The 20817-nt window shown below is 37.3% G+C and overlaps 1 protein-coding gene across 2 annotated transcripts in view; it reads left to right on the plus strand.

The window, feature by feature from the left end:
• jar (Myosin heavy chain 95F jaguar) overlaps positions 1-20817 on the plus strand; it is a 633758-nt gene that overhangs the window by 76042 nt on the left and 536899 nt on the right. For both annotated transcript variants that reach the window (XM_090379849.1, XM_090379848.1), the window contains exons 5-6: positions 1354-1483; positions 14474-14638. In XM_090379849.1, the coding sequence (XP_090235975.1) occupies positions 1354-1483; positions 14474-14638 (295 nt within the window). The remainder of the gene's footprint in view (positions 1-1353; positions 1484-14473; positions 14639-20817) is intronic.

Genomic DNA, 20817 nt, shown 5'->3' on the forward strand with positions numbered 1-20817 from the left:
TTTTGTAGATGAACGGGTGATAGCTATTATAATGTAGAAGCATACCGGTGTTTGTATGTTTTCGATAGAGCTAAATTGGATTTTATTCAAGTCCCGAGTAAGCATGAAATTTGAAAGTTTAACGACTTTGTATCCCTATCCTCCCTTTCCAATGTAAATTTGAGTCTAGAACGAATATTATTAAACGAATGTAAAATGTCTTGGATAGTACTACTATCAGTAATAACTAGAACATCGTCTAAATACCTCCCATAGTATGTGATACGGGGTCGAAAAGGTGTGAAATGTATGTGCTTAATCGTTGAGAGATAGATCTCTGACATTAAGCTGCTCAGGCTCAAGCTCAAACCCATTGGCAATCCAAAAATTTGTTTGTACACCTTGTCTTGAAAGGTGATATAGTTGGCCTCAACTAACAGTTTAATCAAGTGAAAAATTTCCTTAATAGGTAGCTTCATATAGTTAATCGGTATCGAGTTTTTATTTAACATATTCCAAATAATATCTAATGTGTATTCAACATTTACATTCGTATATAACGAGGTAACATCTAGTGAAAATAAATTGTCATTGTCGCCAAGTCTACAGTTTAAGATTATTAAATAATATATCGTAGTTCTTAACAAATACAGAGGATGTGGAAAGGTCAGGGAATGACCACTGCATATCCCTGGAGCAATATGGCCTTAGTTGCTAATGCTCCTAAAAACCAAATAACAACAACAACATATACAAGTGCTGATGCATTTATAACATGTATCCAAATGTAAAATTTCTTGCTGCTACCATGAGGTCAATGCTATATCATCATTAAAACTTTTTTAAACCTATATCCTATTTACTTTATTCTATACATAATTTATTGATGCTTTATTTCACTGTTTGATTATAAAAAATAAATAAATAAAAAGACATGCCATCTGACTTTCTATATATATATTTCACCTAGAGTGGAGGCCAGAAAATAGACCATTCTGTATTAACTTAGCATTTAGTTATATGAACATTTGGTTAATCCATGGCCCTGTTTCTTGAGAATAGTAGACTGTTGTATTTTATATTGTGTGTATCATCTTGTTTAGATAACTTCCTTTTTGGAGGAAATCAATAGGCTTTAAAGATTATTAATTTTATCCAAAAGAATTGCAGTATAATAAGGATACTTTCTATTAATAGTGTACAATTTAACAGTTATACTCCATGGATTGAACCTTCAAGGATTTTACTATTTCTGTTTCCTTTTTTATTATTATAACAAATATTGTTTTATTTTTTTATGATCCAGTAATCTGTACTAGCCATAACAGTGTTCATTATGAATGTTTTTTTTTCCCTTTTATTTTCTTTCTCTAGACATATGTTGCCAATATTCTTATTGCAGTAAATCCATATTTTGAAATAAAGAACTTATACTGTTCCAAAACTGTGGCAAAATATCAGGGAAAGTCAATTGGTACACTTTCTCCACATGTCTTTGCTATTGGTAAGTAATTTCCTAGAAAAATTTTGTTTCTTAAATAGAGAAAAAAAAACAATGATATATTAAAATGTAGATGAATCACTGAGTACGTGCCAAGGAAGTTACTTTGTCGAAAATAAATTTTGTAGAAAAATGTTATATATATTTTCAGCTATTATGTGTTGGTCAGGCATTAGGGCATAAGTTTGTTTCCATGATATCAAGGATTAGTTCAAGGACTCAGGATTGTTGTGTAGGGCAGAGAAGCCGCTAGATATGCTGCTACTTTAAAAAGATGAAGAGATAAATTAGCATTAACATTAGTTGAGGAATACAATACAAGAAAGCAAGCTTATACAGCATCAGCCAAAAAAAAAAAAAAAAAACCATTTCATCCATCCATTCATTCCAAATGCCTGTCTAGCTCAGCCTTAAATTTATTCAAGCTATCAGCTTCTTCAGGTGGAAGATCCCCATGTTATTGGTGTTTTGTCTGTAAATTGGGAAGATAAAAACATACAAAATAGTTAAAAAATAAAAGTTTCTACTGAATAGAATGTGTTTGGTAATGACTGAAAATTATGATACCAAACTTCTATTACCACAAAAAGTAGACAGTCATTCAGGAAAAGTGCTTCTTTCTTAATGAAAACACCAAATGTAAGAGGTAATAGAACCAATAGTACTTAGTGCTGTTCATGGGTTGGAGGTTGAGAAGATGAAAGAAGATATTTGTTCACACTAAACTTGAACTTCTATAGATTGTAATTTTCAGGAGATATGTACGATGGAAGGCTGTTTGCAGAAAATGGAAGTTGATTGAATAAATGAGGGAGAAGAAAAATTGGTTCTGTGGGTTTGAAGTTGGACAGTAAAAGGATGTTGACTGGTTGCAGCATGTGTTCGGACTGTTTTAAAAGAGCGAGACAGAACAGGAATTATAGAAGCCAATTCAGAAGAATATTGTCAATGGAAGTATCTATAGAAAAGCATGCAGCAGAAAGAGAATGTCTATGAGACAGAATAGAGAGACTGTTAGAAATGAGTCATTAATTAATCTTACTGCCCTCTTTTGAATGCAATCTAGAAGCATGAAAAAGGTTTTGGGGGCAGTGCCCAAGATGTGGGAATAATATTCCATGGTAGGGTGGATTTTCAATTTGTACTGAGTGAACAACTAAGAAAAGTAACGCCGAGAACGAAAGAGAAAAACCCAGTTTTTTAGATGTAAAGGAAGCAATATTTGTAATGTGGTTGTGCCAAGAGAGATTAGAAGTCAGGGTAATCCCCGATAGAGATATGTGATCTTACCTAGAATTCAGAGTGTCATTGAATTAAGCATAGGAGCAGAAGAATCCTTTTTGAGAGATGTAAGACAAGACTGAGTTTTAGAAAGATTGAAATCAACTAAGTTATCTTTTCCCTGCTGGATAATTACCAGGAGATCAGCATTTAGGGAATTGGTAGTGGATATTTGAGAAGTTGAAGCCATTTCAACAGGGCAAGGTTTCTCAAACTCGAAGGTGGAATGCAGTATACTATCATCAGCAAAACTATGGATAGAATTTCCGGTCAATGGAAGAAGGTCATTAATATACAAGAGGAAAACAGTGGGGGAAAGAACTGAACCTTGGGGGACACTAGCATTAAGGGAGAAGTTAGAAGACAGAGAGCCATCTATCATCACCTGCAGTGAGCAGTCAGAGATAAAACTGGATACCCAGTTACAAAAAACAGTTGGCAAACCATAAGATGGAAGCTTATTTAAAAGACCGTTGTGCCAAACTTTGATCAAAAGCCTTTGAAATGTCAAGAGCAACTGCTTGAGTTTCACCAAACTTCTCCATTGAATTTGTCAAAAGATGGGTAACATTAGCTAGAATATTGCGTGGATCGACACTAAAGGAATCCATACTGATGATCGTTAACCAGATGGAAGGTTTCTAGATAGTTTATAAATGTTGGTGGTTAATTGATTGATTTCTTCCATTACTTTAGAAAGAGAAGAAATAATTGCAATGGGATGATAATTGAATGAGAGGGGTTTTGTCACCCTTTTTAGATACTGGCTGAATATGTGCAAATTTCAAAGCAGAAGGGAAAATGCTTTTGGAATAAGAAAGTGAAAAAAAAGTGGCACAGAACAAGAGTAAGTTCAGGAGGACAGGTTTTGAGAACAAATGGACAAATAGCATCAGGGACTGCAGCTTTTTTAGCATCAAGGTTTGTCAAAATCCTTCTGACATCCTGTTGACAGAAGACCAGAGGAGGCATCGAATGTAGTATACTGGGAATGGAGGGAGGTGGTTTACCAAGATAAATAATACGAGTTGGAAGATAAAAATATGATGCTAGCAAGTCTGCTTTATTCTTGGCTGAAGTGGCAATAAAAATCTGGTTTTGACAGAGGTGGAAACAGAGATGGGCAAAAGTTGCGGCCAGTTTCTTTGGCAAGAATGCTCGGCTACTATTAGGGTAAGAAGAAAGTTTTCTACTCTTAGCTGTTTCAAATTCTAGTTTGGATTGATTAATAACTGCTTTACAGTTGTTGCGAACTTTGGTGTAGGCAGAAAATGAAACTGCTTTGAAAATGAAAATGAAACTAACAGGAGAGACTGCTTCTACAGGAATGGGATACACTTAAATAGAAAGGGTGCAAGAATATTTGCTGATGCTATCGAGGCAGTGTTAGGTGGGTCGGAAAACTGCTAGCTTGTGGTGGAGATTCACAGACTAAAAGGTTAAAAGTAGCCGCAGTCAGAGGTGAAGGTGATTCTTGCACTACTTCTATTAGAATAAGCAGCGGCCTGGAGAGAGGGGTGCTGGGGATTTCAGGGACTGATGGCAGTCATCGTGAAACAGGTGGGTATATGGAATGTGTTAGGGTAACTAAGAATAAGAATAGGTGCATGTATACCAATTCTAGAAGTATAGTAAATAAATTTGATGAATTTGAAGTGTTGGTCAAGACATCAAAGGCGGATATTGTCGGGATATCAGAGACGTGGTATCACACAGATATTAGGAATGCAGAATTGGAATTTGGGGTGTACAATGTGTGCAGAAAGGATAGACAGGATAGGATGGAAGGAGGTGTTATGCTGTTAATTAAGAAAAACATAAAATCAAAAGAAGTGCATCCAGATGAATATAGATGAACAGTGCACTGTTGAGTCAGTTTGGTGTGACATAAGCACTGCAAAAGCAAAAATAAGAGTAGGAGTGTGTTATAGGAGTGTGCTTTACATCTTAAAATCCCCCATTATAAGGATGTCTTTTAATGAGGGATTTTAACTTCCCAGATATTGACTGGAACTTGTGGTTGGTCACTTGCACACTAGTAAGACTTTTGTGGATTTATTGGATGATTGTTTCAGCAGCAGCATGTTCGAGAGGCAACCTGAGAGGGTAATACTCCTGATCTGGTCATCAGCAGTGATCATTTGTGTATTAAGAATTTGCAGACAAAGGAACCACTAGGTGGCAGTGATCACAGTGTACTGACGTGGGTTTTACTTAAAGATATAATTACCATCAGCAGTAAAGGAAAGGGTTTTTGCTTCCGTAAAGGTGACTACAGTGGTCTCAGACAGTTTTTAAATTCTGTACAGTGGGATCAACTGATGATGTTACCAACAGTAAATTCTAAGTGAGAAGCATTCAAGGAATTAATCGTGGAAGCTACTAAAAGTTTCATACCTATTAAGAAATATTGTTCAAGGTTTAGGCATAAATGGTTGTCAAATGAACTAATGAGATTCGTGTAGAGAAGAAAAATGCATGGGATGCATATAAATTATCAGATGTCACAGAAGCCTATGCCAGATATAAGCTAGTCTGTAATAAAGTCACAAAGGAGGTTAGGCAGGCGAAGGCAGCTTACGAGAAATCTTTGGGAAAGGATGCTAAGAAAAACAGCAAGGATTTCTTTACTTATACAGGGTGCAGAGAAACTCTACTGACAAACTTGAACAGCTACCAAACGAAACATTTTTTGTCAAGTAAACATAGTTCGTAAATGAGTTGTTATAGCAGCAGAAGCTATTGAAGGGTTGTGAAAATCAGAACAACACATTCAGTAATTTAATATCATTTAATGCATACAAATCATTTGCTGTTGCACACAAAATAGAAAAAACAATCCATAATATAGTGCTTTTGGTGTGAATATGCATGATACTGGACATTGATGCACTGCTAGGACACCCCGGTTTGAGGAACAGGTTTTGCAGATTTTCACTAATACTCCTTCTACCAGCACAAGGGCCGTTGCATACCGATTGGATGTGCAGCATCGTTTGGTGTAGGATGTGGTGCACGAAACTGGACTACATCCTTTCCGATGCCAGAAAGTGCATTCACTAGAACCTGCTGACTTTGCCCACCGTGTTTAGTTCTCCCACTGGTTTAGGGCGCCTCCATAGCCAGGTGGGAAGGAGCAGCAGTGCATAGCACACGCTTCTTGATTAGACCGGGGTTCGAGCCCTCACCACCAAATACGGAGGATGCAGAAAGGTCAGGGAATGACCACCGCATATTCCTGGAACAATATGGCCTTAGTTGCTAATGCTCCTAAAAACCAAATAACAAACAACAACAACAACCCACTGGTTTTTACAGGAAACCAAATTGGAGCCTGATTTTGCCAATAATGTGCTTTACACTGATGAGGCATGTTTCACCCAAGAGGGATTGTTCAACAGCCGCATCAGTCGTGTGGGCAGAGAATAATCCCTATGCAATGGTTGAACATGGCTACCAACACAGGTTTAGTGTCAATGTATGGCCAGGCATTGTGGGAAACGTTTTAGTTGGACCATACATGTTGCCTGCACCTTTAGTTGGACGACTCTATTTGCGTTTTCTAGAGCACACATTTCAGAGTTGTTGGAGGATGTTTCTCTGATTGTCCGAGCACAAATGTGGTTCCAACATGATGGCGCACCACCACATTTTAACAGACGTGTACGCGCACACTTACATACAACCTTTCCAGGCAGATGGATTGGTCGAGGTGGACCTGTAGCCTGGCCAGCAAGGTCGCTTGATCTGACTTGTTTGGACTTTTTCTTTTGGGGATACATGAAGAATCTTGTGTATGAAACGCCAGTTGACACAGTGGAGGAACTTATAGCATGGATTGTTGCAGCAAGTGCAGAGATACAAGACAATCCTCGGAACTTCCATTACTTACAACATTCAGTACGTCGGTGTGAGTTATGCATTGAACATCACGGCACCAGTTCGAGCATTTCTTATGAATTGTTTTTTCTATTTTATGTGCAACAGCAAATGATTTGTATACATTAAATGACATTAAATTACTGAATGTGTTGTTTTGATTTTTACAACCCTTTAATAGCTTTTGCTGCTATAACAACTCATTTATGAACTATGTTTATTTCACAAAAAAAAAAAAAATGTTTCTTTTGGTACCATCTATCACCTGTTCAAGTTTGTCGGTAGAGTTTCTCTGCACCCTGTATAAACTAAAAGGAAGGGGATGAATCTGATCGGTCCACTTGATATCGATGGTTCGACTGTTGATGATCCTGCTCAAATAGCAAACAAGCTGAATGAGTATTTTGCATCTACATTCACACATGAGGAGTTATTAAGGTTTGAAAATGCCAGAAGGTTATCAAATTGTAGCAGGGTGCTTAATGATTTTGTAATAACTGAGAGCAAAGTGGAGGAGAAATCATTGAAGTTAAAGGCACCTGGGATGGATGGAATCTGTCCAGTTATATTAAAGGAGGTGGCAAAGGAAGTAAGCAAACCCTTAGCCATAATTATGAGAGCATCCTTGGACTCAGGTCCCCACGGACTGGCCGACCGGGCTAGCCGGGTGGGTAAAGCGCCTGCCTGGCAACCCAAAGGTCGCGGGTTCGAATCCCGCCTCGGGCTTGGATCAAAGTACTGCAAGAAACGTTGGGAGGTGCACTATGGCCACAGAAGCCGATGCGCCAATAACTACCAAACAACAACAACAACAACAACCCCACGGACTGGAGATGTTCAAATGTATCCCGAATTCACAAAGGGGGATCGAAGGGTGGCACAAGTAATTACAGACCAGTTAGTTTAACTTCTGTTCCCGGTAAAATAATAGAATCACTGGTTAAAGATGCATTGTAGGATCATCTAGACAAGACTGCAACAATAATTAAGACACAGCATGGGTTTGTTAAGGGAAAATCTTGTCTGACAAATTTGATTGGATATTATAATGTGGTTACAAAGGAACTGGATGCAAAAAATAATTTTGATATTATTATTATTATTATTATTATTATTAGCAATAGGGTGCAAGGAAGCCTGAGGCTTATGCTGCACCAGCCAAAAAGAAAAAAAAAAAAATTTTTTTTCTTTTTGGCTGTGAAACAACTGCTTGTGTTTCACCGAACTTTTCCATTGAATTTTTCCATAAATGGGTAACATAAGCCAGAATATCACCCGTGGATAAAGGTGGTTCTGTTGGAGGTTGAGAAGATGAAAGAAGATATTTGTTGACATTAGACTTGAAATTCTGTAGACTGTAATTTTCAGGAAATACGTATGAAGGAAGGTTGTTCCAGATGGAATACTGATGGAATCCCAACTGGTGATCATTGATCAGACAGAAGGTTTCTAGGTAGTTTAAGAGTTGGCAATTAATTGATTTCTCCATTACTTTAGAAAGAGTAGAAGTAATTGTAATGGGACGATAATTGGATGGGAGAGATTTGTCACCCTTTTTAGAAATTGGCTGAATATGAGCAAATTTCCAAGCAGAAGGAAAAACACCTTTGGAATAAGAAAGTGAGAAAAGGCAGCGAAGAACAGGAGTAAGTTCAGGAGCACAGGTTTTGAGAGCAAATGGAGAAATACCATCAAGACCTGGAGCTTTCTGAGCATCAAATTTCGTCAAAATCCTTCTGATATCCTTTTGACAGAAGACCACAGGGGGCATTGAATGGAGCGTGTTTGGAATGGTAGCAGATGTTTTACCAAGATCATTAATACATGAGTTGGAAGAAAAATGGGATGCTACCAGGTCAGATTTATCCTTAGCTGAAGTGACAACAGAACCATCTGGTTTTGACAGAGGTGGGACCAGAGATGGGCAAAAGTTGCAGCCAATAGTTTTGGCAAGAGATCAGAATTCTCAGCTACCGTTAAGGCAAGAAGCAAGTTTTCTATTCTTAGCCTGTTCAAACTCTAGTTTGGACTGATTAATAACTGCTTTACAATTGTTGTGAGCTTTGCTGTAGGCAGAAAATGAAATGAAAGAGTTGGAAACAAGCCAATTATGATATGCAACATTCTTCTCTTGAACAGCCTTAGCACTTTTATTGGAAAATCAAGGTTTAGATAAAGGGTGAGATTTTAAAGTGGAGTGTGTAATAAAGGATTCCATTCCTACAAGAATAATTTCACTGATACTATCTGAGCAAACGTTACCATCAGAAGTTTTGAAACAGTAATCTGACCAAGGAAAACAAGAAATCTCACAGGTCATCCCATTTTGCATTCTTGAATGCCAAACAACACGAGATTGGGAATAGCCATGAGATAAAGGCTGCATTGGAGAAGAGACAATCACCAAGTTGTGATTGAGGTGCCTAAAGGACCACTCACTTCAACCGTATACTTAGAAGGATTGTTTGTGAGAAAAGATCAAGTGTGTTGGCTGTATGTTTAGGATTGTCTGGTATTCTGGTAGGTAAATGAACAATCTGTGCCAAGGTCATTAGTAATTGCTAAAGCCTCATCATCTCAACCGTCAACCATCTGGGTCGGTGTGACTAGAAAACGGAAGCCAGCTGGAGTTGTGAACATTAAAATCACCAAGGAAAATTACCTCACCGTTAGGAAAATTGGATTGGAGAAAGTCAAGTTGCAAAGAGAGGAAGTCAAAGAGCTCCAAGGGATTAGTGGAGTTGGGAGAATGGTAGATACAACAGATGAATTTGACAGAATGAGGTAGAGAGATTTTAAGCCAGAGAATGTCGAAAAGAGGAGATTCCAAATTACCAAGTCTCTAGGAATATCGGGACAGATACAGTAGACTCTCGATTTTCCAGGTTAGATGGTAAAGTAAAAATCCCATATAATTGATTTCCCGGTTAATCCAAAAATACAGTAAGTCCCCGACATACGTTCCAGGAGTTCTTACATAAGTCGAGTTTTACGTAACTAGGGAATGACTAATAAAATATTGTTCCTGTATCCGTGATATGCCAAAATTTTTCAAAAACAGCATAATATCCTCAGACGAATGAAGAAAAATAGTTATATATTTTTCAATTAGTTATATATTTTTCAATTAGTTAGTTGTATATTTTTCAATTAGTTAGTTGTATATTTTTCAATTAGTTATATATTTTTCAATTAGTTATACACATATGTAGAAATTGTGTTCACTGTTGACACTGATAAATCTAATTTCCGTGCGATACTTGTTCATATTTGACCATTTTCAAACATCCTTATTTTAATTTTCTGCACTATGATAATAGTCAAAATGAAATTTTATGTAAAGAATTTCACAGGATTAAGGCGAAAAATCACTGTTATCACCCCATGCCAGCTCAGATTTTACTAAAACACCTTTCTGGAGGTCACTACCACAAAAAATTAAAAACAATTTGCACTTCCAGGTTATTGGGCTTTTTTGTTACTGCAATGAGGCCACCATAGCCTATTGGTCAGGTGCGTGGATGCATAAGTAAACTTGCCTTGAGTGACCGGGGTTCAAGCCCGTGACTGCTGAATATGGTGCTGTTTCTTGTATTCTGTCTATCTTGTGAACTCCTCTGACTGACTTTGGTCATCCCGGAGTGTAAACAGAAAATTAATTTTTTTTAAATTTAATTCATTATAAACAGGTAGTAAACTCGATCGTATTGCATTTGCAATAATACCGATGGCTGGAATTCTGTAGGTTTTTACGTTATTATGGTGAAATGTGCCCCCCCCCTTCACTGGTATCTTCAACCATAAAAAAAAAACCTAAATAAATTTTAAAAATCTTTTCTTCATTCCTATTTTTAAGCTTGTGACTCCATATCCTGCTTGTGCAATTTGTGCATGCCGCGATCGTCGTTATTGATTACTTATTATTATTTTTTTGTTTTAAATTTTACAATCCTAAAAAAGAAAAAAAAAATTGAATGAAAAAAATTAACGTAAGTTAGAATTTACGTGAGTAGGAGACATAAACAGTATATCCAAAAATGTTCAGCAACCTATGTAAAAAATATGGCAATAGTTTTACCACGCACTACTTGCATGACCAATACGATGCTTCCCTTTATTTTTTACGATGACGCGTATGGTTTGGTCACCAACATTATAACGGTTCATTAGATTTAACGGATGCACCGTTTTCAAACAGTGGAAGTTGCGAGATAATAATCTTTCAATGACGACTTTATAACACCCTGCTTGTCGCTTATTTACGACTTGCAAAACATCTGTTTATACCTCTTCTAGTTATTACTTGAATTTTAAGATTTTTGGTTGATTTTTTTATATTTTTATTTGGAGTCTTGAAGTGTACCGGTTAATCCGATCCCTGCAAATCGAGGGTCTACTGTATATGCACAAGTACCACCTTTGAGGCGAAAAGAGTCATTCAGTGAATAATTTGGACAACTGGGATGAGCAGTAGTTGGATCAACCGATAACTGAGATTCTGTCAGGGCACACTTACAGGGCGTCAGTTTTGCAAATTTCCCAAGACACCTGTGAAATCTAATTGAGGTGTTTAAGGCACAGAAGGAATGAAGAAATTCAATGCTGGTGGAATGTTTTCTCTTCTTGAGACTACATATGATGAGGCATAAGTTCAAATGAAGGAGACTACACACATGATAGATGTGTGTTAATTTTTCCTTAGTTATATGATAGGTAGAACAACTTCTATGTGGTGTTGTAGTAGTGGATATTTTGAATAAATTCAAGGAAGAACTAGACAAACTATTAGAGGAGATGTGGCGCTCCATAGGCAGGTGGGAAGGAGCAGCAGTGCATAGCACACGCTTCTTGATTAGACTGGGGTTCGAGCTCGTCACCTCCAAATATGGAGGATGCGGAAAGGTCAAGGGAATAACCACCGCATATTCTCGGAGCAGTATGGCCTTCGTTGCTAATGCTCCTAAAAACCAAACAAACAAAACAACAAAGAGGAGATGTGGGAAGTGGATGATTTTTTGTTTTTTATTTGTTTTTTTTTTTTGTTTTGGCTGATCCTGTATTAGTTTGCTTTCTTGCATTGTTTGTCACTGCTAATATTAATCAATCCTGCAACCATCCTTCATCAATTTAAATTTGTCTCCTCATGTCTGTGGAACAGTAAGTATACCATCAACAATTAGCTTAATTAATCCATTCAAAGCCTTAAACACTAACCATGTCGATACAAAGGTTAGCAGGGTTGTTAATGACAGTACCTACTGCAACAGGATCTAGAAAAGTTGAGCAGATGGGCTGAGAGATGGCAACTGAAGTTTAACATTGACAAATGTAAAGTACTGCAGTAATCCCAGAGTAATGTATCAACTGAGTGGTACTACACTCGGGGTAATTGTGCAATCAGATATCAAGTTTTCTGAGTAGTGAAGATGGTTTGCCATAGTAGCTCATGGTGTCTTGTCAATGATATACAAGAATTTTTCTAGCAGAGATAAGGAGGTGTTATCCTCTTGTATAAGGCAATGGTCAGGCCACACCTTGTGTACTGTATACAGGTTGATTGATTGATTTTGATTTTATTGGCGCAAAAACGGCTGTATACAGGTGTGGAGGTCTCATTTTAGGAGGAAGATGTAGAGTTGCTGGAATGAGTACATAGAAAGGAAACAAGATTAATGAATGGAACAAAGGATTCCTCTTATGAAGAAAGGCTTAAGTTTTGCAAATTACAGTGTCTGGGGACTAGGCACCTGCGAGGTGATCTGATTGAGGTGTATAAGGCCTTGAATGGTTTGAGCAAGCTCATTTGTGATGGGATTCTTCCTCAGATTAATCATCTGAGAGCACATCAATTCAAATTGAGGAAAGACAGTTGTTGAATAGATGTGTGGAAATTTGCCTTTAGCCAGTTGATGGTTGATTTCTGGAACCAACTTCCATCTGTCGTAGAAGTGGACAGCTTAAATAAATTCAAGGCAGAACTAGATAAACATTTGGAGCGAATGGATTGGTGAAATGGGAAGAGTTTTTTTTTTTTTTTTTTTTTTTTTGGCTGATTCTGTATAAAATTGCTTTCTTGCGTCATATGCCTCTACTAATACTAATCAGTTTTTCCCACAGGTGCCTTGGATCCAGTCACTACAGTTTTCAGAAGCGAAGCTTTTCCTGCTAAGAGCACCTGTCTGTTAGTTCAATAATTTCACTGCTCTTCTCTGCACCCATTCCAACTTATCCACATCTTTCTAAAATAATATTGCAACAATGTGTACAGTATTCAAGATGTAGCCTTATCTCTCTGTTAAAAATGAATATTTTATGTGGGAATAGTATTTTCCATATGCTGTTGTATAAATTCGTTCACTTACATAACAAATCATGTAAGTGAATTGCGGTTTTTTTTTTTTTTTTTATGAAAACCCCAAACAAGAAAGGTATCAAAACCTATAGTACTTAGTACCGTGCATGGGTTGAAGGAGAATTATTGGGGGAGGGGGATGCTGGAAACTTTGCTCTAGAGACTAAACATGGGTTTCACCACTTCAAGCCTCCAATAAGCAAAGTGGTGGTATTTCACCGGTTGATGAAAGTCATCTACCACCTATAAAAGTCATATTGCTGTCCATTTGGCACATCCTTGCCTTTACCCTAGGGATGACATTCCTCAGTGTATAGCAAATAAATATATTCTGGCAGAAAACTTGAAAGAAAAAAAAATCCTTGGTAGTCTTGTATTAAGTGTATGCTGCATTTACAGTTAGAAGGATATCAGACAGTGAAGTGATTAAAGGCATGGCTCAAAGTGTTAAAAGAACATATAGTAGTAGTAATCGTGGCAGGTGATGCAAGAAAGCAAGCGTATGTAGCTTATGTAGCATCCGCCAAAAAAAAAAAAAAAATTCCTTATTTCCAATATAAGCAAAGTTGAGAAGAGAAACAAGGTTATTGACTTGTATGATGAATAAAAAGAAGAAAGGAAGTGCAACACTAATGAACTTTTCCTTTTATAAACACAGAAAGAAAAGGTGGAAGGAGAACCAAAAGCGATCAGCACAAAAATAAAGAAAGTGGAATTACATAATTTAATATAATTTTGATGTTGAAAAATTCTGGAAGGGATTATGAATTAATGCACAATTAGAGAGGAAATGAGCACTTGCCAGTGTAGGCATATGTAAACATAAAAGGCAGATATTTCATCTGTATAATATACTTATTGAAAGCAGAGATTATAACACATGCAATTAGAAGGCTGGATTGTAAGATTCTAGCTGAGTCAAAATGTAGTTGTAGCTGTATGGCAATTGATTGTTGTCAAAAAAATTTAACTTGAAAATGGCAGTTGGTAATTGTTACAGTAGAATATGTAATATTTGCTGTTTTGTTTAAACTATATTAGTGAACATTGTGTTTATATTTTTATTGCTTTAGTAAAGAGCTATATACTGAAAAGCAATGTAAATGACAATGTTTTTTAAAGTAGATGGACTGATAGAAAATATTTATAAGGTTTTTACAGTAAAGTATTAATTAGCATATTTCTAATTAAATTTTCAAAAAGCAAAAATGAGAATTGTGTACCGTTATGAAGGAAAACATTGGAGGGCATTGCATATTTTTTTCTAAAATGATTTTGGAGGATTTTTGGCAAACTGGGAAATCTTAGGGGAACTTTTCCCAGAATTGGTGCAAACCAATAGATAATTCCAACTTATTTGTATAAAAATGCTCCAGCCACTTGATAAAACTAATAAAAATAGTTTAACAAATCAAAGGTTTTTACAGTAAAGTATTAATTAGCATATTTCTAATTAAATTTTCCTCTTTCTCTCACTCTAGCTGATAAAGCTTTTCGAGATATGAAAGCACTGAAGCAAAGCCAGTCCATTGTGGTCAGTGGAGAATCCGGGGCTGGAAAAACAGAATCTACAAAATATGTTCTTAGATATTTCTGTGAATCCTGGGGAAGTCATGCTGGTCCTATAGAACAACGTATATTAGATGGTATGTATTTATTGAAATTTTATGTTGTTACGTTAGTTAATTTTGTTTTTAACTGTCTAACAAATACAGAAAAGCATCCACACCAAATTCAAATCCAACAGCTAGAAAGCTGGTGTATTTTATTGACCCATAATTTTTTTTGGGAAAATTGGAAAGGAGCTGAGACTATATTGAATAATATAAAAAATATCTTGAGTAACATCAGTCTTATTATCCAAAAATAATGTTTCCTCACTATCCTATGGCTAAATCTCAGAGCAGTGACCAAAAGATATGGCTCCATATTTGTTCAAAAAGGACTTAAGAGGGGAACTGGCATTCTCTGTGTTATCAGACACTCAGTCTAAAACACTGATGGATCCAATAGCTTTCTATTTTAGAAGATTTAGGAGAAATCTGGTTGGCCTGCCTCCCTAAAATACACTCATGCACACCTTCTCATCAGTAAGCCCTGTTATGTCACTTTGGTGGCAACGAATGTTTAGAGTGGTTCTCTTCAAGACACCTGGTCAGTATGAAGAGGAAAAGACCACACCTTCCAGCACTTTATTCAATATGACAAAACGACATAACAAATGACTTTCAGTCCTCAGTGGCTCTTGCTCTCCCTGTTATGGCAGCAAGAGGATCAGAATGGAAGCAGAGGGTGCAAAGGATCTCTGGATATGACCAGGCTGCCATGCACAGAAACTAAACTTGACCCATTACAATGTAAGATCGCTGATCGGTGAAGATAGGATATTAGAGCTGGAAAAGGAATTAGAAAATGTGAATTGGAATATCATTGGCTTGGCTGAAACAAGAAGAAATAACTCACAAGTTTAACAAGTGGAAATCACCAATGGAAACAGTGAAAAGAGCAAAGGTGGAGTTGACTTTCTGGTCCATAAAGATTTTAAAACAACATTTTGGAATTCAAACTACATCACCAAGGGTGTCAAGACTACTACTTAGGATTTCTAAGAGGTACAAACTAAAGGTTATAATCAGTGGTGAGCTATAGTGGGCTCGCGAGAGCCCATTGTTATTTATTTTTTTTTTGAAAATTTGTGAGCTCATTGTTGAAGCAATTATTTATTTTACAAATGAAATCCTGAATTTAATTATTGAATATCTGGAGCCAGAACTATGGTTGGGCAAGTGGGGCCCCATCCCCAGCATTTTAATGGCACAATCAACCAGTTATGTATTTTAAAATTGCTTCATTTTTGAGTTATTTACAGTCGGACCGCTGTTTAATGCACTTCTTCATAGCAAATTTTTTTGGATTCTCCTTGGTTTTTACGGAAACATTTAAATAATTTCCATAGAATGAATGGAATTCCTAAAGATTCCCTCGAGAATCTTTAGGAATCAATATAAAAAAGCTATGTCATGTCAACATGTTGAGTATCTCTGCAAAGCTAGTCAAGTAGCTTTGCAGAGAAAGGATTGTGTTTGCAGGGATGATCTCTTAGCAACCAGCCTCATAGAAAGACAGCCAGACAGCAGATTTCTGGCAGTAAATCTGCTGCTGGATTTCTTTGCTACAAATTTAATGTAGTACATTAAATTAAATTTAATCTTCTGTACTACATTAAATCATAGTTTTTGGGCTTCTTTCCACGAAAATGGGATTGCGGTGAGAGTGCCCAGTAAAGGAAAGGAGGTGAGGAGATAGTGGGAGGGTATATAAAAATAAATTAAAAAAAAAATAAATCAATTTATAAAAATTATATAAAAAACATAAAAATTGCATAAGTTTCAATATGAAAGGAAGAAATTGTATAGGAACAATATCTAATGGGGAGGTAAAAATTGCATTTAATGCTAATGGTGCAGAATAGTGTAATACTGCTTGTTGTATGTCAAGTGTTGCATATGCCATCCTAATCACTGGGGCCATTCCATCCCATGTCATAGTCAGAAAAGGCTGCAACCGACCTAGGTGGTCAGAACTTAGACAGATTGTGTTTTGTCTATCCTCAGCCATGGCTGGGGTGGTAGTCATGAGTATGTCTGACATGTCTTTACAGGAAGAGGGGTTAGGGTTATGTTATTGTTATTATTATTATTGTTTTTCTTTTTTTTTTTTTTTTTGGCAGGCGAGAACAGGTTATTGTAAGGATAGCAGTTTTGTTTTAATCCAAGTGATACCATGCATGGGACACAGAAGGGGACTGGTTGCTTCCTATGGTTTAGTGTAGGTTGTTTGATTTAGGGTGCTTTGGTAAGGCACCCTAAAAAAATCACACCATTCCCTCCAAATGCCTGTCCAGTTCCTCCTTAAATTTATTCAACCTATCAACTTCCACAACGACAGATGGAAGTTTGTTCCGGCAATTAACCACCCGCTGGCTAAAGGCAAATTTCCGCACATCTAATCTACATCTGTCTTTTCTTAATTTGAATTTACCCCCCTTAGGTTCGTAATCTGAACAAGTGGAAGGATCCCATCAGAATTAAGTGTGCTCAACCCATTCAAGGCCTTATACACCTCAATCAGATCACCGTGCAGGTGCCTAGTCTCCAACCACTGCAATTTGCAGAACTTAAGCCTCTCTTGGTAAGAGGATCCCTTCATTCCCCTCACCAATCTTGTTGCCCTTCTCTGTACCCGCTCAAGTAAATCTACATCCTTCCTAAAATGAGGCCTCCAGACCTGTACGCATTACTCAAGGCGTGGCCTGACCATTGCCTTATACAGATGGATAATCACCTCCTTTTCCCTGCTAGCAAAATTCCTATATATCATTGACAAAACCCCATGACCTGCCCTGGCAGCCTGTCTGCATTGCTCAGAAAACTTCACATCTGAATGCACAATTACTCCCAGGTCTTTTTCATTTTCTACCACCTTAAGTGTAGTACCACACAGTTGGTACGTTTCTCTGGGGTTACTTCTACCCATATGCAGTACTTTGCATTTGTCAAGGTTAAACTTAATTAATAAGATCTTAGTAGATAATTATGACAAGGTGTTTCTGTAATTCCACGTGTATTGTTGATCACGGTGAACCACCTCCTACCACTCACAGTGCACTGCATTCATAACCTCTTGTGGTCTTCCATCAAAAAGATATCAGAAGGATTTTGATGCTAAGGACACTCCAGGTTTTCATGGTATTTCTCCACTTGTTCTCAAAACCCCTGCCTTGCTCCTGTTTTGTGTTACATTTTTTCACTTTCTTGTTCCAAAGGTGTTTTCCCTTTTGCTTAGAAATTTGTTCACATCCAGCCAGTTCCTAAACAAGGTGACAAATCCCTCCCATCTAAATATCTTCCCATTGCACTTATTTCTACTCTTTCTAAAGTAATGGAGAAATTGATTAACTGCCAATTCTTAACCTACCTAGAAACCTTCCATCTGATCAACAATCGTCAGTATGGATTCCATCAGTATTGATCCAATGATGATATACCAGCTTATGTTATCCATCTACGGACAAATTCTGTGCAAACATTTTGTGAAACTCAAGCAATTGCCCTCGACATTTCCAAGGCTTTTGATCGTGTTTGGCACAAAGGTCTTCTAAATAAGCTTCCATCTTATTGTTTGCCAACTGTTTTTTTTGTAATTGGGTATCCAGTTTTCTCTCTGACTGCTCACTGTAGGTGATGGTAGTTGGCTCTCTGTCTTCTAACTTCTTCCTTAATGCTGATGTTTCCCAAGGTTCATTTCTTTCTCCCACCCTTTTCCCCTTGTATATTTATGATCTCCTTCCATTGACTGGAATTCCTATCCATATTTTTACTGATGATAGCACACTGCATTCCACCCTCCAGTTTGTGAAAACTTGCCCAGCCCCAACAGCTTCAACTTCTTGAATATCCACTACCAATTCCTTAAATGCTGATCTCCAGATAATTCTCTAGTGGGGCAAAGATAACTTAGTTGATTTCAATCCCTCTAAAACTCAGTCCTCTCCCAAAAAGAATTCTTCTGCCCCTGTGCTTATATTCAGTGACACTCCGATTTCCAGTTGGGAATTACCCTGATTTCTAATCTCTCTTAGGATAAGCACATTACAAATACTGTTTGCTGTTCATCTAAAAAACTAGGTTTTCTCTTTTGCTTTAGGCATTATTTTTCTTCCAAACAGCTGTTCACTCTGCACAAATTGCAAATCTGTCCTACCATGGAATATTGTTCCCATGTGTGGGGCGGTGCCTCCAAAACCTCTCTCAGGCTTCTCGATTCCATTCAGAAGAAGCAGCTAGGTTAATTAATGATTCATCTCTAACAGAGCCTCTTCACTCTCTGTCTCATAGACATTGTTTCTGCTGCATGCTTTTTCTGTAGATACTTCCATGGGCACTGTTCTTCTAAAATGGCTTCTGTAATTCCTCCTTTCTCTTACAAAGTCCAAACACTTGCCGATATCTGTCAACATCCTTTTAACTCTCCAACTCCCAATTCACAGAACAAACTTTTCTTCTTCCTCATTTATTCATTCAACTTCTGTTTCTGGAACAGCCTTTTTTCATGCATATTTCCTGAAGATTAAAATTATAGAAGTTCAAGTCTAATGTCAACAAGTATCATCTCTCTTATTCTCAATCTTCAACCCGTGTATGCTACTAAGTACTATAGGTTCTAATACCTATTGTGTTTGGGGTTTTCATAAAAAAGAAAAAAAAAAAAAGAAAAAAAAATGCTTTCCAGACAGGGTTAGTTGATGGTTTTGCTTATGCCAGTCTTGTAAATTTAGGTTATGCCTATGGAAAACCTAATTTGTTGCCGTGGAATTGTCACATATGTAGTCAGAGTGGTGTAGGCTACAGCAGGCAGCAAAACTTGCACCTGATTTGTAGGCATATGGTCCGGTTTTGAGACCATGAGCAGGCTGCCAGTCACCCTACTCTGAAACCCTGAAAAGTGACCACCAGGAAAGAGGGCAAACAGCAGCTATACAAAGCAGAATGTAGGGTAACTGTGCACTGAGAGAGAGGGGGAGGGAGGGAGAGTGCAAGTCCAATACAGGATAGGACTGCTCGGGTTAAGGACCAATGGGGAGGGGAGAACTTATCAGACAAGGGATTAGTTAAAATATAAATTGATCGATAGTAATGCATGGAACAAAAAAATTGAAGCTTTCAGGATTGAATGCCAGTAATGGATTGACAACCACCAGTGATAGGGACGGGTCCGTCATAACAAGGAGTGATACTAGTTTCAGTCGGTTGGATGTTATGGTGCTAGTGAAACCAGTACTATTTTTGATTGTTCTGGTTGCTCCCAGCATTCCATTCACAGATGGAAATCACTCATCTATAAGGTAAGTTGAAGTATTATATTGAAAACAACATTATATTATTTGTTATTTAAAACAACATTATATTGAAAACAAATGGTGAAACCAAAGATCCAGTGTCCAAGAAGTTATTTGTTTAAGAATTTGCTTGCTTTGAACCAAGAATTTGTTTGGTTTAAGTTTGCTTTTCACTTGTGCTTCTCGCTTGAAGTGTTATTGTATTACCCATTTGCAACATATAGTTTTACTACAACGTACTGCTACCCTGATAGCAACGTACTGCCTTTATTGCAGCTTGGTCACTGGTGGGACTGGAAACCTGAGAAATAGAAACAACCCCAGTGGGCTAAAGGAGCTATTATGAACACTGACAATTTCCTCTATTAGAGCCTCCAAGCTTGAGACCTGATACTACTCTCGTGGACAATGACTCTGGCTGTTCAAAGAGGTTGCCAGAAACATAGAATAATGAAATACCACCTTTTCTAGTGTATACTCCTTATCTGAATAGCCTGTAAGGATACTATCACCTTTTCCAATACAAAAATGTCTTCAGTTTGGAAGTTTATAGATTGAAGCTGCAAAGCCAAAAACAGTCTAAACCAGCGGTTCCCAAACTGTGCGCTATGGGGTATTTAAATTTTTCATGGGAAACAGCGAAACTCGACATCTGTTTGGATGTTTTTTGGACCTAACTACTTAATAAATGGAATGTTAGTATTTCTTTTGGCCTAGGGGTGCGGTGAAAAAGTTACTGAGACACGTTTGGGAACCTCTGATCTAAACAGTTACTAAAGTTAACAACCTTTAATGGAATTCTAGTATCATTCACTCAGCATAATACCTTGAACACATCCAGTGATGTTCTCACCAAATGGGACTTATTTACTGTGACTGAAGAGGAAATAACTCAAGAACTTATTGAGCATAAATATTAGTATTAGT

Source organism: Mastigoproctus giganteus, chromosome 8 (assembly GCF_048544385.1).
Source record: "Mastigoproctus giganteus isolate SK-2022 chromosome 8, ASM4854438v1, whole genome shotgun sequence".
NCBI lineage: Eukaryota > Metazoa > Arthropoda > Arachnida > Uropygi > Thelyphonidae > Mastigoproctus > Mastigoproctus giganteus.